This window comes from Sceloporus occidentalis, unplaced genomic scaffold (assembly GCF_023333645.1).
Source record: "Sceloporus occidentalis isolate IW3139 unplaced genomic scaffold, rSceOcc1.0.p SCAF_9, whole genome shotgun sequence".
Taxonomy (NCBI): Eukaryota; Metazoa; Chordata; class Lepidosauria; order Squamata; family Phrynosomatidae; genus Sceloporus; species Sceloporus occidentalis.
Genome location: NW_028316989.1, coordinates 10,839,213 through 10,861,853, shown reverse-complemented (window position 1 = coordinate 10,861,853; position 22,641 = coordinate 10,839,213). Strand labels below are relative to the sequence as shown.

Genomic DNA, 22,641 nt, shown 5'->3' with positions numbered 1-22,641 from the left:
CAGCACCATTCAAGTACAATTGACTGCTTCACAGAGGATGTAAAGGTGTCTCCATTTGCAAGGTTTGTCATCAGCTTCTGGAAACATGCTAAAGCTGGTTCTGTGTGGTTTCCTCAGTGTGGATTGGCAAGCTGACCTTGCCCTCTGTGTAGTGGGCAGAGAGTGACCCTCTGGGGATGCACCAGGGAAGGAGAGAGCCCACCTGCTTCTCCTGCTGCAGCCAAGGGGCAGAAATGACACGGGTAACCATCTGCTGCAAAGGGGGAAAGGTAAGGTTTGCCCCTTGGCACTGGAATACTGCAGTGGCAGGAAGGGTACTGGCTGCCCAAAAGCCATGGAAGTGTGTTGAATATACCTTCATCAGGCCCAGCTCTGGATGATCCTTGTAGTGCGGTGGTTTGAGTCTTGGGTCACATCTCTGGAGACTAGGGTTAGAGTCTCAGTTCAGCCACAAAACCCATTGGGTGACCTTGGGTGATAAGTCACACTCTCTCAGCCTCAGGGGAAGTCAATGGCAAACTTCCTCTGAACAAACCTTGCCAAGAAAAACCCACGATAGGGTTTTTGCACACATATTACCAGCTCTGGGTTTTCAAATTTGGGGCATGTTGGGTCTGAAGAGCTCCCCCTTTAAGAAAAAGAGGATGCAAAGAGGTCTTGACTCAGTGAAAGCCAGAAGTTGGCAGCAGGAGCTTCCATAACAGTGAAGCCTACTTCCTCAGCTGCATTTGGAGGGCCACCCAAAGGAGGAGGCTGCCTCGCCCTCTGGGCCAGAGAGAACTGGGAAGAACCTCCTGACTCTGAGGGCTCTCTCTCTTGGAGGGAGCTTGTTTTCTGCTGCTCCAGAGAAGTGGGTGCCAAGTGCAGGAGGAGCTGATTGAGAGTGGGACACACTTTTGGCCGGCCCTGTCTCACTGGCAGCAGGGCCGCTTGGAGGCCTGGGACTGCTAGGGTCCGCCGTTCTTGAACGGGGCGCGGCCTAGTCTGTGACGCCGCGGTTCCGAGGCGGAGGCAGGGAGGGAGGGAGGCCGGGAGGCCGGCGGCGGCGGCGGCTGCGTCCCTCCTCCTCCTCCTCCGTCTGCCGGGGCCTCTGGGCCTCTCCTGCTGCTCCTGCTCCTGCTCCTGCCAGGGCCATGCCGGCCTGGGCGCTGGCCCTCCTGGCCCTGCTGCTCTGGGGCTGCCCTTGGGCTCGGCCCTGCCAGGCCCCCGAGAAGCGCGTGGTGCAGCGGGAGGCCGACTTCGACCGCCTCTACTCGGACTCGGTCCAGGCCCAGGCCCTGGACATCTACGCCTTCAACCACACCGTCACCAGGAACAGGGTCAGTGCCCAGGGGCCCCCAAAGGAGGCAGCCCCAGACTCCCAAAGGGCCCTCCTCCTCCTCCTCTTCCAGGCTGGGTCCTACATCCCAGCCCTCCTGTCCCTGGGGGACCCTCTCCACTAAGGGCCTCTCCACTGGGAGTAAACAGAGCGAAGCCCTGCTTCTCTTTACTATTATTAGTAGGATTGTATATTTTTTGTTTGGGAATGCCTGGCATTTCTCTGAGGGTCCTCCATGTTGCGGTGCCTTGTCCTCCTCCTCAGTGGTCATCCTGGGACATCCTCTGGCCCCTCTGTCCTCCTTGCCCTGGGCCTGCCCTACATTTCAGCCTTACTGCCCAGGAGGAAAGACCCCCAAAATGCCCTCCATTCAGGGCAGGACTAAGAATACATGTATATTATTAGTGTTTCTTGTGTAATGTCCTCCACTTTGCAGTGACTTGTCCTCTTTTGCAGTGAGGATCTGTGGCCACCCTGCTGCCCTCCACAATGGCATCCCTGACCCTCTACCCCACTTCCATCCTCCCTCCCTTCTTTCCTTCCTTTCCTCCTGGCCCCAGCCTTTCTGCCCACCTCTGGAGCTTTTTTGGGGCAGCCACAGGTGGCCCAAGCTGACCTTTCCAGCCACAAACCTGGACCTGAGTCCACCAAGTGCCCCCCAGATCCTCCCCCTTGGTGTCCAGTGCCCAAGGCTGGGACACCTTCTTTACCCACCTCAGCCCAATAACTAAGAATAATTACTCCTAATGGCACAAATGTCCCTTCTGGACCCTCCAAGTGGGACCCCCATGGCACCCCCTTCCAGGCTGGGAAGGCCCCAAAAAGTGACCTCTCACCCCTTGATTCCTAGGTCCTTGGACAGGATGGTCCAGGACCCCTGGGATGCCCCACAGCTGCCCCACGTCAGAGGAGTCTTTGGGCAGCCTGTAACTTTCCAGGCTGCCTGCCATGTTTGGGTTCCTAGACCTCAAAGTTGGGGAAATTCCTTTCCTCCCTTCTCTTTCCCAAGCGCCGTTTCTTCCCCTCCTCCTCCTGCCTTTTAAAACAACTGTGGCAAAAGTTGGGCACCTGGAGGTCCTGGCAGACCTTTGGCCTCCCAGGTGGAACTCCTGCTGCGTGGCTTTTGGGCTGATCCCCGCGTGGGACGTGGCAGGGACACCTGGCAGGACGGGGAGGAAACAGCCTCCCTGCGTAAACTGTGCAGCCACACTTTGCACAGGAAGCAAATGAGCCACAGAGGAGGAGAAGGAGATGAAGAAAGAGACGGAGAAGGCGCAGCTGGCACAGTCTTGGCTTCTGGGCAGGTGAGGCTCCACCTGGAGCACTAGGCCATCCACCTGTCTCAGGTGAGATGTGTTGAGAGGCCTTTCATCTCCTCTTGGGGGGAGAATTTTTTGCTAGCCTTTTTGAAATGGGGCAAACCATCTTTAGAAAACAATTTTTAAATCATACCTTTCTTAGGTTCCACGTTTCTCTGTTCAGATTCTAACCCTTTGCAGGACTGACAAAAATGGCACACCAATGCATACCTGGTGTGTGTGAGAAAGAGACAGAAAGGTGCCCATCCCCATGTATTTTTCCTTGGCATTTCTCTGCCAGACCAGTGTTCTACCCTTTCATTTTCCACTTATAGAACTAAATTAAAAATATAAATACACAGAGAGAGAGAGAGAGAGTAAAACCTCTTTCTCTGAAAATGCTTTGGCTTCCCTTTGCATCTGCAAAGTACCAATAACTGTTAGCCGTTGCTGGCCAGGGGCTACTGGCTCCCTGGGCTACTCTCGCTCTTTTCTTCCCAAGTCCACACTCCTGAGACAAAACCCTCCCTTGTTGCCTTGTGGAAAGTGAAGTCACAGGTGGCCTTTTCTGCATCTTGGTGGACCAAAGGGTCTCCTGCCATATACAACTGATGCCAGCCTGGGGGCAGGCAAGAGGCAAACAGAGAACTAAAGCAAAGGGGCCAAGGATGGAGCATGCTTGGCTCTACCCTGCTGCCCACACCAGCCTGTTTGTCTGCCCTATGGGTTCTGGTCCCTTGACCTGCAACCCCCTTCCTCTTGCTCTTGTCCCTCCACAGACAGAAGGGGTCCGTGTGTCGGTGAATGTTCTCTCGGAGCAGAAGGAGACGCCTGTCCTCTTCGTGGTGAGGCAGAAGGAGGCGGTGGTGTCGTTCCAGGTGCCGCTCATCCTCAGGGGCCTGTGAGTATCCATTCCACTTACGGGACAGGACAGGCCTTAGGGCTCCCTTTCTCCTCTGGTTGGGGGGCATCAACTGCTGGCTGTAGGCCTTCCCTGGCCCAGAGTAGCCACCTCTGCAACTTCTGGGCCACTGACTCATCCGCCTGTCCATTTCCCCAAAGTCACCTGCCTAAGCTGTAGCACTAGGAAGTCATCTTTGGCTCCCCAGTTCCCCTCTTTGAGAGGAAACCAAGGGCCATGATGGTCCACCACCACTACCACCCCGGCTACTGCAAGCATCCACCACTAAGGTACCCCTGAGAGAGGGCTATGCAACCTCTGCTTAACCCTCCAACAAAGGAATGTCCACCATCTCCCAAGGGAATCCCTTCCATTGCAGGACAGCTCTGACCACCAGGAGGTTCTTTCTAACACTAGAGTCAGAATCTCTTTTCCTGTCATTTGAATTTTTTGATTGAAGTCCTGCCCCCTGGAGCAGCCAAAAACAAACCCTTCAAATATGTGAAGGACAGCATAGTTGTGTGTGTGTGGGGGGGGGGGGGACTCAGCATCCTCCATCTCAGGTGCGGAGTGCTTGCTGAGTCCAATACCCAGGAGTCTAGACAGGGGCAGGGACTTTGGCTAGAATAGTCTGGGCAAAGACCCCTTTGTCCCAATGGGCACCAGCCCCCCATGTGGTGCTGACTATCTTCTGCTACCTTTATCCCTCAGGTACCAGCGGAAGTACCTGTACCAGGATGTCAGCCGCACCCTCTGCCAACCTCAGACCAAGAAGGAGGTGGACACACAGTTCTTCTATGTGGATGTTTCCACCCTCTCAAAGGAGAATGCCTCCTACCAGCTGCGGGTCTCACGGGTGGAGAATTTCGTGCTCAGGTGAGTGTGCCCTGACTTTGATGGTCTTCCGTCTTCCGCCTTTACTACCCATCCTTTTGCTGGAAGACCCATCTGGATTGGGGAGGTTGAGGCCATAGAGGCAACCATGCCCTGTGCTGAGGGTGGAAAAAAGATAAATGCAGAAGCAAAGGAGGAGGGAGAGGGAATAGAAAACCTAGGCAAACCCATCTCAGTTCCCCCTAGCTGGTTGGAACTTCCTCAATGCTTCCACCATGCCTTCCATCTCATTCTCCTCCTTTTCCTCCCTCACAGGACGGGGGAGCATTTCAGCTTCAATGCCACGGCAGCTCAGCCACAGGTGAGTCCCTGGCAAGTATTTCTACATAAAGCATAAAACCCAGAATTCCATAGCACTGAGCCATGGCAGCTAAAGCGGTGTCAAATTGCATTATTCCTGCAGTGCAGATGCAGTCTAGACAGGTATGAGAGGTTACAGAATAGTTGAAAATATACGAAAGGCCAAACTAAAGCCACCAAGAAGGCCTTGTCTATCATCCCCACCAGTGGTATCTGTGGACCTGAAAAAGGGTCTGTTTCTTTGGCTCTCAGGGCCTAGGCAGGCTCATATGGGGAGCAACAATCTTTCAGATGGTTTGAACCTAAGCCTTATGCCTTACAATGTTATCTTTTGTACATGGGGGACCAGCTGGCTGGAAGCGCTTACTTTTATCTTTCTGTGGGATTATCATTATCATTCTTCCTCTCCCTGCAGTATTTCAAGTACGAGTTCCCAGAGGGCGTGGACTCGGCCATCGTGAAGGTGACCTCTGCCATGGCCTTCCCTTGCTCTGTTATCTCCATCCAGGATGTTCTGGTAGGTGGAACGGGATAGTGGTCTGTGGGACAGGCCCATTGGCCATCCCTGCCCCTTCCCCTTTCAGAATTCTGGCTTTTCCTCTTCCTTCCTTCCTTGCCAGAAATTCAGAAGCAACTGGTGGCCTTTACACTAGGAACTTCTGAATCTGTCCCAACTTTAGTCCCGGGCTATTCAGGGTGCTGAACACAGTTCCAAGAATAGGCCCTGCTCCTTCCACAGCTCCTTGAAAATTCAGGCTAACATCCAGAATCCAGGACTCTGACCTTATGCCTTTGTTCCTTCCTTCTTGCCCAGTGCCCCGTCTACGACCTGGATAACAATGTGGCTTTCATCGGCATGTACCAGACCATGACTAAGAAGGCAGCTATCACGGTTCAGGTAAGGAGCTGAGCTGGGGACAATCTGAGCCCCACAAAGCTAGCTAGCTCGGCTTCCTACCTTGTCTCTGGTGTCAGGTGGCATCAATTAGCAGGCACTGGCAATGCTATTGATGTTATCGGTGCCCTCGGTCACTGTTGAAGCTGATCATTCAACTGGTTTCTGTAGTTGGCATTCAGGGCCTCTGGCTCAGCAGCTCGCAACTAGAGGTCTGTCTGGTGCCCCTCAATGTCTGTGGATTGATTCACTGCCTGTTGTAGCATCTAAGAGGAGTAAAGAAAGGCTGCTTCTCAAGTTCAGTTACCTGTTTTTTCAGTTGTTTTTTAAATGTCTGAGATGTTTTCTCCAGAGATCAGCATGGTGTAGTGGTGTTGGATTAGGATTGTGGGAGACCAGGGTTCGAATACCCACTCAGCCATGGAAATCCATTTTCCACATATGCAAGGACTCTGTTTTCCTGGCCACCTCACTGATTGTCACTCATGGTTCGGGAGTTCTCACTGTCGTTCTCCTGGAGCCCACATCTTGTCTCATCTTGCCCTTCTTTTTCATTGCAGAAGAAGGATTTTCCCAGCCACAGTTTCTATGTCGTGGTGGTGGTGAAGACAGAAGATGAAGCATGCGGGGGAGCCCTCCATTACTACCCCTTCTCCAAAGGTATGGAGACAGCTCTTGTAGGGAAGGAAGGAAGGAAGGAAGGAAGGAAGGGCTTTACTGTCAGTCTCCATGTTGTTTCTTTGTTTATTACACCTTCCACAAGATGGTGCCCAAGACAGAATCCCAACAAGGCAGAGAAGTCCAGTGTGGGTTGGTGCGATGAGGAGCTCTAAATTTCCTGTACTGATGACTGGGACTAAATAGTCTTTGTTTTGGAATATGATGTTCAGCCCTAGCCATTACTGTGAGGGATTATGGGAATTAGAATCCAGAAGCATCTGCAGGGCCACAGATTGCCTGGTTCTATCATAAAGGTTTGGGCTCATTTTCTGGAGGACACTCACAGAAAAGCTGTGCTTGCATTCTGGAGTGACCGGACTTGGTACTGTCCCAGAGGATGCCCAGATGCGTGCCTTGAGTGGCACTCCATTGCATGCTCAAAATTCTTTTTCTGCAGCAAAGTTCTTGTCTGCAGCTTTGTTTTGGTTTCAGTGCTTAATGAGTGTGGTTTATTGTTTTGCTGTTATTCCTGTGCTGATGATAAAATCTATCCTGGGAGCCCTTTGTTGCTGAAAGTACACTGTGGAGCAGGAAATGGTGCTTTGCACAATGAAACTACTTCAGGAAGTATTTGAGAATCTTCAGGTGGATGAGGGGGAGGGAAAGACAGCACTCTTATGTTGTGCTGAGCCAGTAACTTTGCTGGAGAGTCTTTGGGGATTTTAATTTTTTTACAGGGCAAAAAGCTGATATCCTAGTCTTGGCAGGCATGTGCTGCATTCAGGCAAAGTGTGTTAATTCTGCATTGTGTCCTCCTTGGGTGCCTACCCCTTCCTTGGAACTGCAGGCCTGCATTGAGAAACCTTGCTTAATTTGCTGTAATAAACCTGTTGTGTTCTCAGTGCCTGAGTAGAGACAATGAACCCATAGTTGATTGGCTACACTAGGCCACAGATGATCTCAGTGGAAGCATCCTCCTCTGTGAAAAAGACAAGAAAGATCCATGTGGGGTCCACCAGTGGCAGGATTTAAGGCACCTTACATATTAAAATAAATAAAATAAAGTTACATCACAGAAAAGATCAGCATCAAAACAGAAGTGAACTGTTAACGAAATTAAAAGCAAGTTTATTTTATTTGTTTATTTTTTCAACCAATTTTCCTCTTACCATAAATGCCTCATGGAAGGAAGCCCATTCTGGGATAGCTCTATACATTTTTTCTTTATAACATTTCCATATCCTTAACAACACTCTTCTAATTTTGTGTTCATTAAATTCCTTATTTTGTTCCAATTTTCCATACCATAAATATCCACGCGAGCCGAGTCTTATATTTCCAAATTTAACAAAAGGCAAAAATAATAATAAATGGGGGGGGGGGGGAATGAGTTTCACCCCTTTTATTCATCATGAGATTTTATGCAATAAGGTAAGAGAAAACTCACAAATAAAAGGCACACGGATAAAAAGAAACGGGATCAGAATAAAAGCCTATGCAGATGACATTGTGCTAATAAACATTGAAGATCCTTTAAAAGGAGTGCCAAGAATATTAGAAATTATAAAGGAATATGGGGACTGTGCCGGTTTTAAAGTTAATAAATTAAATCGGCATTAATGATGTTTAATATGTTTAAAAAAGACCAAAATTTAATACATAATATGTCTGAAATTCCAGTGAAAAAGAAAGTCAGGTACTTAGGAATTAATTTAACCAAAAAGAATGTGGAACTATTTGAGCAGAATTATGTAGCAACATGGCAAGATATAAAAAGCAAACTATTAAAGTAGTCTAAATTGCATTTGTCTTTGCTGGGTAAAATAACAATAATCAAAACGTGTTTATTGCCCAAATTGGTCTTTCTTTTTCAAAACTTACCTATTATTTTGAATGATGTTACATTTAAAAGGTGGAAACAAGAATTAACAAAATTTATTTGGGCAGGATGTAAAGACAGAATTAGATGGTCTTCCTTGATTGACACTAAAGAAAGAGGGGGGTTCGGAATGCCGGATTTAAGGATTTATTATCATGCCTGTTGTTTAGATTGACTTTATAAATAGGTTCAATTAAAAATGAAATTAAAAACAAGTTTAAACAGATAATTAAAAATTATTTTAAAAAGTAATTTAATATCCAGTGCAATTAAAGCAGCAGAATGTACTCCCTTTCAAACTTGTGAAAAGCTTCTGTTTTCAAAAGCCTGTCAGAATTTCCCCTGCTGACAGAATGACAGTCTAAGGGCAACTACCAAGGAGGCCATACTTGCATCCTCTCCGGCTGTGGCTGTGAAGGTTTTGGGGCACTGGAAACAGCCTCTCTTGAGGATCTGAGGGACCAGGCAGGCTTCTTTGGGGCAAGAGCTGTTGAAGCTCAGAAGGAGCAAGAGGAAGTCTGCATGTGGGTCAAGAGCTGTGTTGCTCCAGGACGTGGTGCCAACAGTGGATTGCAGGCAGGGTTGCTTTCCCAATGGACTAACTCTGGGCTAACCGTTTTGCCCATTCAGATGAGCCGGTAGACCAAGGCAACCGCCAGAAAACTCTGGATGTGGTCGTATCACCAGCAGTCACCTGTAAGTAAACCTGAGTGGCATCTGCACCCATTTGGATGGGTATGGAGGGAGGGAAGAATATGGCAAGGCTGGGATCACAATCCTGTGCATCATCTCTCCCTCTCTCCCCTCCACCTTCCCTTTCCCTGCAGCGCAGGCCTATGTCAGCGGGATGCTGTTCTGCCTGGGCGTCTTCCTCTCCTTCTACGTGCTGACAGTGCTCATTGCCTGCTGGGAGAACTGGAGGTGAGTGAGGTCCAGTAACATCCAAATTGGATGGGAAGTGGGTGGACAGGATCCCTCTGGGCCCCTCCATCAGCTGACTAAATAGCCCAGTGCCCTAGACACAAGAAAATCACCAACAATGCCTATGGATTTGCCAGAGCAAAAAGTGGAGGGGGCTCCTATACTTTTAATGGCTGTGTAGGAGAGGGACTCTGAGCAGGTGTTGCTTGTGACCTGGTTATAGGAGCTCACTCCAGTTTTCAAACGCAATCCTGGAGTTCAGGGAGTGGCATGGTGGTGGCAGCGTGGTTGCCCCATCCATCTGGGATGGCCCTTGTGACCGTCTCCACTGTCTGGAGGTTCTCTGGATCTCAGCATTGAGGCTCACATGCCAGAGTCGCCTGAAGTCACTTGTTCAGCCTTTTGGGTTGCTTGTCTCTGACAAGACAGTAGTTGTGTCCTTGTGGCCCAAAATGGCAGAGTTTGCTAAGCAGCCCCCTTGATGGCATGGTTGCCATGTAACTACACAGATGTGAGTTTCCCCAAGCCCCTTTTTTGGAGACAGTGATATCAACAAAACAGCTGCCTTGCAAGAGAGACAAAGGATGACAGGAGAGGCACCCTGGCCACCCTTTTCCTCCTCTGAGGGTTTTTCTGGGCAGTGGGATAGAACACATGCACTTTCTTTGCCACTCCACTTCTAGAGATACCTGTCTGTAGTCTAAGTCCGGGGATAAGAATCATGGTGCGTCCCCACCCCCCACGGATATTGTTGGACTGCATCATCTAGCAGCCCCTATGCTGGCACTCACAGCCAGTGCATGGGAATGCTGGGCACTGCAACTCAGCCACTGTCATTCCCATCCCTGTCTTTGTCCCAAGTGGAGTTGGGCCTGCTGAATTGGTGGGAACTGAGCAAGCCAACCCTTATGTAATTTTCTTTGATTCAGTAGCTCTACACTAGTTGTGACTGCCAAGTAGATTTAGGCCTGAGACTGAATTGTCTTTTCCATTTTTGGAACAAAAAACAGGCAACAGAAGAAAAGGCGGCTGGGTCTCTTGCCTGCCATCGACACACCCAGTACGGAAACAGGTATTTGTGATAGTGAGAGGGATGGGGGGCATGTGAGGGGTGGAGAAGGAGCTGGGCTTCGTGCCACTGGAACTTGGTGGGGTTGTCAGAGGTGTGTGGCTGGGTGGCTCTTACCCCCTTCCAAAGCACTAAAATCCCCATGCATGGCACATATGGAATGACCTGTGGTCCCAGGATGCAGCTCAGCTGTCCCATTTTATACCAGTGAACTTAAAACCAAACTTCTTCACAGTTGTCTGTAGCCAGCTCACTTTCCTTTATCAGGACATGGAAGAGGGTGGAGGGGATTCTGACATCTTAACCCCATAGATGCCAGCGTGTCTCCGTTGGCACCTCAGCCATGCACAGGCCCCAAATGTTTGACCTGGCAGGGTTGGGTTGACACAACCATGAAACTCCTTGCTTACTTGCTTGGCTGGTTATTTTATCATACTGGGGAATATGTTGCTGTGAGGATGGTAATCTTACAGTAGGTCTACCCCACACAGTTACAGCAGTCTGATACTGTCCTACAGATCCTGGGATATGCAGTTTGATGGAGCTACATAGATGCCTCTGCCAGAGAACTCTTGTTCCAATGCCTTTATACCATCAGTAGATCTCTCTGGCAGAGAATTCTCAGATAATTCTTTCACCAAACTACAAATCCCAGGATTCCATAGGATGGATCCGTGGCGGTTAAGGAGGTATTAGACGGCTATGATTTTACAGTATGGATACAACCCTGCTTGTTAGAAGAGGAATTTTAGGTTCAGGTGTTTGGTCCATGTTGTGTTAATCCTCACAGGCTCCTTTTTTCCAAATGCAAGACCTTTCACAGAGGGAGGCTGGACTGCTCTTAGTAATTTTAATTATTAAATGAGCTACCATATTAAAACTTAAAGTATTTTAGAACAATATTAAATATTTTTTGACAAGAAAAATACAAATGCATCATGTGCACCCCATTAATGAACTTTCCACATAGCCACTTAGTCATCAAATAAAAAGAAGTTCTTTGCCTGCTGCTGGAAGGAGAACAGGGAAAGGCCCAGCCTGGTCTCCTGTGGCAGAGAGTTCCACAGCCTGAGACATCCTTGGCATACCAAACCTTCCATTTTGGTGCAGGGTGGGAGATTCCCACAGCCAGGTGTGTGTGTGTGTGTGTGTGTGTGTGTGTGTGTGTGTGTGTGTGTGTGTGCGTGCCTTCTCTGTCTTGTTTCAGCATTTGCTTTCAAGCCAGTGGTTGCTGGGGTCTTACCAAGGGCATGGCAGTGACAAGCCAGGTCCAGTAGCAGCAGCCTGGCACTCGGACAGTGAAGCCTGGGCTTGTATTGATAAAACTGGTATCTGTCTCTTTCTTTCTCTCCTTTTTCTTCTTCCTTTTCTGGGGCAACCTCCCTTCAGCTTCTCTTCTTGGTAAGCATCAAGCCGCCTCTTTTTTTCTCAGCTTCCTAACAAAGAATGCTCTGCTTTTCTTCTCATGTCTTATGGGGGTGTGAAGGATCTGAGGTACCAGCTGTGGACCCCTGCTTGGGACTGGTTTATGCTTCTCTCTCCAGAGCCCAGCAGGGGTGGGAGTTGGGGCATTTGCTCCCCGGCTGTCCTCTGCTCCTGACCTGCCCTTTTGCCCGCGGTCACTCTCTGCTGATGGTTGTGTGGTGGTTTGTTGCAGGCCCTCCCCACATCACCCCAGACTCCTTCCTGGGACGCCCGCCTTACAATAGCTACAGTTATGGCTCCTTTGGTGAGTCTCAGGCTCAGGGTTGACCCTGGCTGTGTCTCACCCGGACCCTGGGGATTGCCCTGGCTCCTCTTTTGTCAGCCTGGACTTTTTGAGGGAGGGTTGTGTTGGGGTGGAGTGGGGATCAGGTTCCTTTGAGCCCAGAGAACTTGATAATGGAGTGAGCAGCGGGGTGCCAGTGGAGGGAAACCATCTCCTCTTCCTCCACTTGTGTTTCTCTGATCTTCCTGGGATGTCTTGTGCTGCCAAGGCAACCTTTGTGCTCCACTGTTGCAGACAATGGCTCCACAGCCAGTACGGAAAACGTGACGGACAGCCTGCTCTCCACAGAAGCCTCATACAGTTACACAGGTGAGGTGTGAAGCTGGCCTTGCCAGCTCCTCTAAGATGCTGCTTCTGGGTCCCTTCCCTACGGTGCCCCAAAGATTGCCCACTTTCCCCAGGAGGCCAGAGAACAAGAGCTGGTCTGGGAAGAGGTCTTGCTGGAAGGGAAGCTCCTGGTGGGCTGCAGCAGTGGTGATGGGGCTGCTTTTGTGTAACTCTCTGCTTTTCTTTCAAGGGCAGGATCCGTGCCAGCACCGCCAGAGACACTGGGCCATTCCTATGGGTAGATGCTGGCAGAGAGATGGAGGGTGGGGTCCAATCACTGTAATCAGGGCCATCCCATTCCTGGTGCCAATCTCCCTTCCTTTTTGGATCTTTCACTTGGACTGGAATGGTGGGGAGGGCAGGTGGGCAGGAAAGGGGGCAGCTTTGGCCAGGCCAATGTGTCTTCTATGTCCAGAGATAGCACCAGGAATCTGATGCCAACACCCTCGCCCCCTGCTCCCTCTTGAGCAAGCTGTAGCTTTCTGAGGGGGGTTCATGCATGATCCAGTCAGGCTAAGATTGCAGGGTGCAGGTAAAAAAAAATTGTGGTGTTGTGTCTCCCACAGAGATGCTCCAGAGGGTGCCTTGAATCCAGCCTTTTCCTTTGAGCCTGGAGGAACCTTTGCTTCTCCTAGTGCCCCCCACCTCAGAAAGCTAACAGAGGAGGCAGTAATCTGCATGGTGCCTCTCCCTGCCCTTAATTGCCAGACAATTGCACGCTTACCAGTCTGCCAAAGCAGGACAATCGCTGCTTGCCTGGAGGGTGAGGGAGAGAAGGGAAGGGAAGGGGGTGGGTGGCTTCTCTCACTAGGCAGAGGGAGTGTCTTTCCTCTCATCTGCAGATCTGGACCAACCAGGAGGCAGCCCTTGGCTTTTCCCTCTCTTGGGCCATGATCTGCCCCCAGCTGGAGATTTAGTTCTGTGTCAGCTCACCCTTCAACAGCTGACTGGACCTCCATGTGTTTGGACTAACCCATGAGATTCAGGCTTGGATGTCCAAAGACCCTCTTCCCCAAGGGATGGGAATCCAGCAGCCCTCCATAGTTTGTTGGTCTTCAGCGCTTATCATCCCTCACCATTGGCTGCACTGTCAAGGGCTGATGGGACTCACAGTGCAAAAACAACATATGCATGGGGCTGTCATACTCATCCCTGAGCAACATGGAACTCTGAGACCCACAGAAAATGGCCAGCCAGCTGGTTGGTAATTTGATGAGAAGCCATATGTCCACACTTCACAGGTGGAGGAGCTTGACCCTCCATCTTAACGGAAGGAATCCTAGGATTTGTAGTTTTAGGAGGAGGAAATGCAGTACCTGAGGAGAGTGTATATTGCAAAACAACAATCTCAGTATCCCTTGCACAGAGCCATGGCAGTTAAACTGTGATCAAATGGCTGTAATTTTGCAGTGTGGATATATCCAAGGCAATCTAAGCTGATCTCTGCTGGCCTTTGCCATGGTTGTTGACAGAGAAGGAAGGTGAATGCCTCCAGTTATTTCCACTTGGAGTATTCGGAGGAACTTGTGAAGCCAGATGGTCATGTTGGAGGGGCATGAGAGAAGAAAGACACACACACACACAACACATGATGACGGTAGCCCCTTCCCTGCCCACAGATCGCTCCCTGGAGAACATGGCGGGGCGGCCACGGCTAGACTCACTCAGCTCTGTGGAGGAGGACGACTATGACACCTTGGCCGACATTGACTCAGATAAGAACGTCATTCGCACCAAGGTGCTTTTGTGTGGGAGGAAAGGCCGGGCAGGGCTGCTGGCAGCTGAACTCCCATCCATCTCCTGGGGCCATATGGCAGCCAGGGAGGCCGTAGCTCTGACCAGCTGTTGTCTAAGGATATGGTGCCCAGCATGCCATACTCTGGGATAGAGAATGTGCTGAGAGGGCTGTGGGATTGCAATATGGGAGGAGGACCTTGGGTAACAGTTATAGAAGGCAATCATTTGGTTCCTGGAAGTGTGGAGGATGGTGCCAGTGTTTCTCCTTGGCCGGATGTGCCCTGGCTCATTTTTTTGAGCCTTACAAAAAAATCTGGGCACATCTTGGCTGTGGTGCCCTTTTCCTGTGGTATACCTGGGTATTTGGGGGGCAGCAAGGGAGCAAATAGCCTAGATTGGAGAGCCGTTGGGTGCAAGAGATCAGGCCTAGCTAGTGCTGGGAGCAGTCTGGACGGGCACTGGATTTTGGGGGGATGGAGAGTCCTGACTTCCCTCCTAGCTCTTTTCCCACGTGAGTATTTTTGGGCTAGAAGGGAGAACCAACATTCACACACTTCCCTCCTGCATCTCCATGCAGCAATACCTGTACGTGGCGGATCTGGCCCGCAAAGACAAACGGGTGCTGCGAAAGAAATATCAGATCTACTTCTGGTAAGAAAGGATGGGGAAGGGATGTTTGTAGGGAGGAAAGGCAGGCGTGTTTCCCCCAAGGGAATTGTGAGCGACATGCAGAAGCCGCCTTCACCCTCCCTTCCCAATTCCATCCTTTGCAGGAACATTGCCACCATTGCCGTTTTCTATGCCTTGCCCGTCGTCCAGCTGGTCATCACCTACCAGACGGTAATGGAAGACCAACCTTGCCTCTTCCCCAGTCCCTGGGCACTGCACATACCACACAAAAAACATCTGAGTGCCATCCTTGCAGAGTGGAGGGGTGGGTAGGGCATTTGGTTTTCCCAAGACCCAACAAACAAGACTACCTCAGCTAACTCCTTAGTCAGTGTGACCTCATTTTCCTGGTTGTGGTCTCTGCTTCCAGCCACTGACAGCCCAAGTTGGTACTGCAGGACGAGGGGAGGGAGTCAAAGGAGAGAGCTGAGGTTTTCCTGCCAGTCCAGTTCTATGCATTGATTACATTTGCCCTTCCTTTCTGACTGGCAGGTGGTGAATGTTACGGGGAACCAGGACATTTGCTTCTACAACTTCCTATGTGCTCACCCACTGGGTAACCTCAGGTATGAAAGGTCAAGGGGTGGCTGTGGGGGCTGTATGATTATTTTTTGTATCTAATGTTCTTGTAATCCGCTTTGATTCCATGGGGAAAAAGTGGTATAGAAATAAATCATCATCATCATCATTATTATTATTGCAGTCTCTGTGCCAGCCCCGGCTGGAGAGTGGGGTATGGGCAGGGCCTGGACAGGTGGGCACTTCTGCTCTGCACACTGTCCAAGATGGTGCCCAGAGGCATGCCTTCCTACTCTTCTTCTTCCTCTGTCCAGCGCCTTCAACAACATCCTCAGCAACCTGGGCTACATCCTGCTGGGTCTCCTCTTCCTGCTCATCATCCTCCAGCGCGAGATCAACTATAACCGGGCACTGATGCGCAACGACCTGCAGGCGGTGGTGAGTCATCCCACAGGGATGGGAAAGCCTTGTATGTCCCCCTGCAATGCTGACCATACTTTGTGCCCCTTCACACACACCCCGGTTCTTCTCTGCTCTCAGAGAGCCATTCCTGCTCCTTGTCTCAACCTCTATAAAAATTCAGTTAGCAGTGGTGCCAATCAAAAGCAGATGCTCTTTGAGGCCCCATATACATACATACATACATACATACATACATACATACATAATTTAAATGTGTGTATCTTGGCTTCAATCCAGAGATCTTGGTAGCATGTAATAAAATCAGTCTGACGAACTGAAAGCAGTGTCTAGAATAAAAAGGATTTCAAAACACTAAAAATAAATTAACTCAACAAGTTAAAAGGGCAAATGAAAACCAGTTTTAAAAAATCAAAGCAACTTAAAACCATGTACTTGGGAGTGTTTGTGTAAAACCCATTGGGCCCCCAAAGCTATTGTGAACAACCACATTTTAACTTGGTTCCAGAATGACAACAATGTTGGCATCAACTGGACTTGCAAGGGAGGGTGCCCCATTCCTGGGGTGCCACAGTGGTGAAGGCCCTTTTCAACATCCTCCCATCACATATTGCCCTGAGTAGTGGGACACAAATTAGGGCTCCTCCTCAAGTGGCCCTTGAGCCTCAGACACCAATAAGAATGGAGAAGCACTTCACTGCCAGGGATGCTCAAGGAAAACGGGTGCCAGGAAGGAAAGGAAGGGGCTTCAGTCTCTCCTTCCCCCTTCTCCCCCCAGGAATGTGGCATCCCAAAGCACTTTGGCCTCTTCTACGCCATGGGCACGGCCCTCATGATGGAGGGACTCCTCAGCGCCTGCTACCACGTCTGCCCCAACTACACCAACTTTCAGTTTGGTGAGTGTTAATCCTAATAAAAATAACATTAGTTCTATTGTTAATTGTAGCTGCAAACTCTGTTGTTAATTTTTTTTGTATCTGCTCCAAAATGTCCAGGCTTTCCTTCCACCATCCTTCCAGAACATTTCCTCCCAATAGGACAAAATAGATTCTGTTGTGTTCCTCCCTGTGAGGATGACATTCAAAAAAGGTTGTGAGCTTAAAACATTGTGCCTCTTGTGCGATCCACAGATACCTCCTTCATGTACATGATTGCTGGGCTCTGCATGCTAAAGCTCTATCAAAAGCGGCACCCGGACATCAATGCCAGTGCCTACAGTGCCTACGCCTGCCTGGCCATCGTCATCTTCTTCTCTGTCCTTGGGGTGGTGAGTAGCATGAAGGCTGGCCCAGGAATGGACAGGGGGCTCCCCCTCTGGGGCACCTGTTAAGAAGCCAAAGGGCAGGGGCTCTCCGATGATGGTGGTGCAGTTGAAAGTGGGCCGTTAATCTATTTGTTGAATTAATGTAAATTCAAGCAAGGAAGAGATTGCGTAGTGTGTTGGTTAGAGCATTGAGAGAGGCTGGAAATGAGGCACCTGGTGCCTTTTGGACCGTATCTCTTCATGCTCACCCAATCCCTTTGGCATGCTTTCTTCCACGGACTGCTGAAGATGCGTTCCTCCTCTCCCAGGTCTTTGGCAAGGGCAACATGGCCTTCTGGATAGTCTTCTCAGTCATCCACATCCTCGCCACGCTGCTGCTGAGCACCCAGCTCTACTACATGGGCCGCTGGAAACTGGGTGAGACTGGCCTGCCCCCCTTCACTGTCCCTTTGATTGTAAGGGTTAAATGTGGGAGGAGGTACAGGTTTGTCTCTGGCTATCTCTAACCAAACCATAAGATGAGCTCTAAGGAAGGGGGTTTGGGGAACAGATGCCCTGGCCCCTGAGTAACTGAAAAAGAGAAGGAAGCAATTCTGCAAGGAAAGTCCCAATGGAATCCAGCAATATCCCAGTGCATTACTATAGAAGAAGGAGTCAAATCATTTGGGGCGGCGAGTTCGTTAGATAAAAAGATGGTCTCAAGGAGTCCCATCCAGCTCAGGCAAAAGCAGGAGTGGGACCCAAAGAACCCTTACGCACTCCTGCACACACACACACACACACACACACACACACACACACGGCAGCACTCAAGTTGTTGCTCTTGGATGCCAACACAGACTCCCCTTCTGTTCACTGAGGGTGAGCAGGGAATGGAGGCCAACTGAGTCACAGAGTGATGAATCCCAAAAGCAACAGGTGGGGGGCACCTGATCCCAAGGACAACCATCCTCCCATCCCCTCCTTGGTCCAGACATCTTTACCATGCTGGGGTCTCTCTCTCTTCTGCAGACTCTGGGATCCTGCGTAGGATTTTGTATGTCCTTTACACAGACTGCATCCGCCAATGCAGTGGGCCTATGTATGTGGTGAGTAGATGCTCTCTCTCTTTCTGTCCACCTCTGGGACTGACCATAGGGGTGGAGGTGAACGAATTATCTGTGAGTAGGAGACAGATTCCCTCCCAGGTCTTCCTATCAGTTGGTTGTGGTTGCTCTGTTGTCCTCTCCTGCAGACAGCCAAAGAGTCTCCTTCTTTTGTCCGCAGGATCGGATGGTGCTCTTGGTGATGGGCAACATCATCAACTGGTCCCTGTGAGTAAGACTTTGGTTGTTGGGAGGGGAAATAACAATGGCACCACTGACCAGGAAGCATGAAGGCTGTCTGGAGCCCTGGATCCATCCTTGCAGGGACCCACATATGACCCCTCCCCCTGCCTCCTGATGCTAACCATCTTCTCTCCACAGGGCTGCTTACGGTCTCATCATGCGGCCTAATGACTTTGCCTCGTACTTGCTGGCCATCGGCATCTGCAATCTGCTCCTCTACTTTGCCTTCTACATTATCATGAAGGTGCCATAGCCGTTTTGGGAAGTGGGGATAGGGAGAAGGGGGGCAGCCAGCCCTTCCTGCTGGGCAGCTTCTTTCTATAGCCAAGGTGGGAGGAATGGGGACCTGTTCATTGTAGCCGGTTAGTGGTGCCCCTTGGGCTTATCCTCCATATGAACTCTCTGTTTGCCTACAGCTCCGGAGTGGTGAACGGCTGAAGCTGATCTCACTGCTCTGCATTGTCTGCACTTCAGTCGTGTGGGGCTTTGCCCTCTACTTCTTCTTCCAGGGCCTCAGCACCTGGCAGGTGAGCATCTGGCCCATCCCATCCCACCCCACTCCTCATCCCCTTCAGCCTGAAGGCCTGACGTGTAGCAGAAGTGGGCAAAAGCTGGCTGACACTTCCTGGCAACCCCTGCAGTGCCCCTTCTGTTCTGTGTGCCTGGGGGTCCCTTGGATAAGTTGATGGTGATGGAGGCAAAGCTCTGCTGAAAAACCACGCCTGGGCCATTGGAGGAGCCCCTCGAAGGCTGCTCAGCTCTGCTGTCCATGGCCTAGTGTCCACACTGCGTTGGCAGTGTTGGGGAGACCCAGGTCACCTGCCCTCTCTGCCAAGTGCCCAAGTGGCCTCTCTGCTGCTGGTCTCCACAGAAAACGCCGGCTGAGTCTCGTGAGCACAACCGGGAGTGTATCCTTCTTGACTTCTTTGATGATCACGATGTCTGGCACTTCCTCTCGTCCATCGCTATGTTTGGCTCCTTCCTGGTAAGGGTAACACCTCCCTCTCCCTGATCCCCAAAACTCTCCTGGGTGCTCATAATACCTAGTTAGTAATCCAGCAGATATACCCAGCACTCACCATAGTTCCCAGTCACTAAGGGGTGCTCCTCATGTGGCACATAACCTGGAGGTTACCAGAACATGGAGCCCTGAGGCCACTTCCCAAAGTATGGCTCCTAGAGGATGGGTAGGAACCAACAGATGCCTACCACACACAGAGTCTTAATTAATTAATCAATTTTTTTCCTCTTCTTTCTCTATATATGGCACCCAAAGTGGCTCACAAAATATATTGAAACACTAACTATGCTAGGAACCTGATCATAAAAAAATATTTTTAAAAAGCAAATATGCTATCTTATTAAGACACTGCAGTTTAAACAGTATGAAAGGCTTCTCCTGATGATGGTAAGACTAGGCAGGATTATATAGGGTGATAGCCTAGAACCTGAGTATATGGGGCGTTATAGGTCATAAAAAGCACAACGAACTGAGTCCAGAAATCAATTGGCAGATGTGGGAGCTGTTTAAAGCAGGGTGTTGGAATCTGAGAATGATAGTTACAGTTTGTTTATTGTATGTATATCCCAACTTTCTCCCAAAATGGGATATGACTCCCATATCCAGACTTAGCCGGCTTCCTCCTTTCTCTCATTACAGGTTTTGCTGACTCTGGATGACGACCTGGATTGTGTTCAGCGTGACAAGATCTACGTCTTCTAGATGGCCAGATGCCCGTTAGGTGCTTGGTGCCTCGAAGGCCTCAGGGTGCCTGGGGGCTGAGGTGGGCCCTCTGCCTGCTTCCACAGTCATCTGGTTGCAGCCACATCTGCTTTTGCCACGGGTGGCTTCCCTGCTAGTTTGATCCATCTTGAAGATACTGCATTTGGGGGAGGATTATTTGTGGAAGTGGGGCAAGGGGAAGCGGACTGGCAAGGGCACCTCTTCTATAAAAATTGAGGCTTTGGACACCGGCTCTCCCTCATGCCCACATGCTCCCTTGGGGCATTGGCAGCTTTGTGGGTAGAGCACCTCTTGAGATCTCTTGACCTCCAACTCAGCTGTGGCTGGAGGTCCCTTGGACCTTGCTGATTAATGATGTGTCAAAGTTTTCCCAGGGGGTTTTGGCCATCGGTATGGAGGGGCTGGGGTTGTGTGACACTAGCGTGTCAATCTCTTTTGCCCCCTGGAAGAAATTAGCTGTGGAAATCCTGAGACGTTGATGGGGGATGATGGGTCCATTCTTCTCCTGCCGCCTCATACAGCGAGGGCTCAGGGTCTCGACTAACAAGGTAGGCTTAGTGGCAGCTGTTTAAAACAAAGGGCAGACTGGAGCCATGATAGTCCATCCCAAGCTGGCAGTAGCCCGGCCAGCCTTGTGTCCTTCTGTAGCCCAGTTTGACCCTCTCACGCGCACATTTATTGTCAATCAGAAGCACATCTCTTGCACCTCTGGGGCAATTCTGCCCCCGCAAGCCCCCATGCACAAGGCTACTTGCCTGCCAGCCATGTGAGGCCTTCCTGTGGCCAAGCTGGAGGACGCCTGAGCTCATTTGCCAAGAAGTGGGACCCTTGTTCTGGTCAGCAGCCGTGGCCAGGCTGAGTGGGTGGGCAGAGGGGCCTTTGATATCTAGGGCATGGACAGTCTTTATGGGTTCTTCAAGCACATGCCTGTGCCATGTGGGGCTCTCTTCAGTGCCTATCTCCGGGAGGCAGATTGGGGCCTCTCAGCTTTCTCCTTCCTCGTCTCTTGCCTTTGACCCTGGACCCAGGGAGAGGTCTAGGGAAACTCCTCTCTCCCTCTTTTGGGGGGCTGCTGCCACTCGTTCCCCTACTGTGGCCCATGGCAGCCAGCCATGGCCACTGACGGTTTGCATTGTACTGCCCAAAATGACAGCTGTTTTCTGCTCAGAGCAAGGACCTGATCCAGGCCTCTGGGCCACCTCCGTTTTCTTGTACGAACTGCACAAATAACAGCCAAGGGTTGTTGGTGCTGGTTGACTGGCTACTATCCTGAGCTGTAAGCCCAAGAGGGCTGCTGTATCAGTAGCCCAGGGCTAGTCCATTGTGGAAAGGTGGAGGGTCTGCCAACTGCTGCTTTGGGGACAAAGAGGGGCTTCCTCACCTTCCCTTCTGCCTCCCCAGCCTAAAGTGGGAAGAGGTCCCTTCTCTTGTCCACCCATTCCTGGTTCTTCAGTTGTGTTTTAAATGGTTTTGGCTTGTTTTTTTAAAAAATTGTTCTTTGTGTACAACGTCACAGAACACTTCTCATTTCTACAAATTCTGCTGCCAAATGCAAAGAAATAAAAATGATGATGATGATGATAATAAAAGCACAGTCTGTCCTCTTTCTCCTGCCCCCTTTTATTATGGCACTTCCTCCACTTCTTTGTTTACTGAATTTCTACCTGGCCTTTTCCCCCAAGATGCGATCCAAGGTGGCTTACAGAAATTTAAATTTGCAAAAAATTAAAACTAACTACATAAAAAAAAAACCATGGGTAAAACCGTTTAAAATGCATTTAAAAACATAATTAGTAATACAAATATTTAAAAATAAAATAATGCACCGCTTCACACATGCTAGTCTTGCATAGCGTCAATACCAGAGTTCAAATCAGAGCGGATCTGAGCGATTTTATCCGTAACGTGCCGTGCAAATTCTTCACAGCGGGCTGCCGAGTGGTTTACATACTTCTCTTGTGGGAAAGAATGCAAAAGGCCCCAGACCACTTGAGAGAGATGCAATAATGGTGGCAGAAAAGGAGGTTTTCTCTGCCACTGGACAGGCTTTCCAATGGGCTGCAACACATGTTTGGTCAGACTTGCTCCAAATCTTCCACCATTGTCACTCTGGCTTCATCCACACTGCAGAAATAATCTGGTTTGACACCAGCTTCACTGGTGCCACAGCAAACTACCATTCACAGAATTTTGTAGCATGGAGCCATGGTGGTTAAAGTGGTGTCAAAGCGGATTATTTCTGCAGTGTGCATGCAACCTACATCTCACTTGTTTCATCGCCACCAGCTGCATAGTGAACCAGGGAGCCCAAAATGCCTCTTAATCCAACGGTCTTTGCTTTTGGTGGAAGGAACATTGGGGGAGAAGGAAGCACCTAGCCTTCTGCAGGAGGGGATCCAGACATCTGGGGGGCACCAGAGGGAGAGTGGTTGTTTGAGCCTAAGGGGCTTGTTGGTGCTTGACCCCTGAACTGTTTCAGTCTTAGGGAATGGACGTTCACCCATTGCAAGGAAAATTTAACCCCATGGATCAGAGGGGGAGCGAAAGACTGAAGAGATGGAGCACAGGAGGAAATAGGATGGCAGGGAAGCTGCCCTCTCCCCGAAAAGAGGAATCCAGTGTCGTCCAGTGCTTCCTCTTCACCTGAGCCCTTGTTTTGTTTTCTGCAGAGGTTGGGCTTGTTGGGTATTGCTTTGGGTGCTTCAACATGAAGGAAGGTAAGGGCCCAAT

At 50.2% G+C, this 22,641-nt stretch overlaps 1 protein-coding gene across 3 annotated transcripts; it reads left to right on the top strand.

Moving 5' to 3' along the window:
• The first annotated feature begins 1,071 nt into the window (after positions 1-1,071).
• SIDT2 (SID1 transmembrane family member 2) lies at positions 1,072-21,500 on the top strand. 3 transcript variants are annotated; one of them, XM_089539132.1, is made up of 27 exons: positions 1,072-1,319; positions 3,396-3,517; positions 4,229-4,393; positions 4,667-4,712; positions 5,127-5,228; positions 5,526-5,609; positions 6,167-6,266; positions 8,776-8,841; positions 8,973-9,066; positions 10,077-10,138; positions 11,793-11,864; positions 12,138-12,212; positions 12,421-12,468; positions 13,850-13,968; positions 14,545-14,618; positions 14,741-14,807; positions 15,129-15,202; positions 15,470-15,593; positions 16,354-16,471; positions 16,706-16,842; positions 17,148-17,256; positions 17,851-17,927; positions 18,106-18,152; positions 18,306-18,411; positions 18,584-18,694; positions 19,039-19,152; positions 19,828-21,500. In XM_089539132.1, exons 1-27 carry the CDS (start codon positions 1,134-1,136, stop codon positions 19,888-19,890), a joined length of 2,562 nt encoding a protein of 853 aa, XP_089395258.1. In that variant the 5' UTR covers positions 1,072-1,133; the 3' UTR covers positions 19,891-21,500. The 3 variants fall into 3 exon arrangements, with proteins under 3 accessions (XP_089395258.1, XP_089395259.1, XP_089395260.1); XM_089539134.1 differs by lacking the exon at positions 1,072-1,319 and adding an exon at positions 2,501-2,622; XM_089539133.1 differs by lacking the exon at positions 12,421-12,468 and having other exon boundaries at positions 1,073-1,319.
• The last annotated feature ends 1,141 nt before the right edge of the window (positions 21,501-22,641 follow it).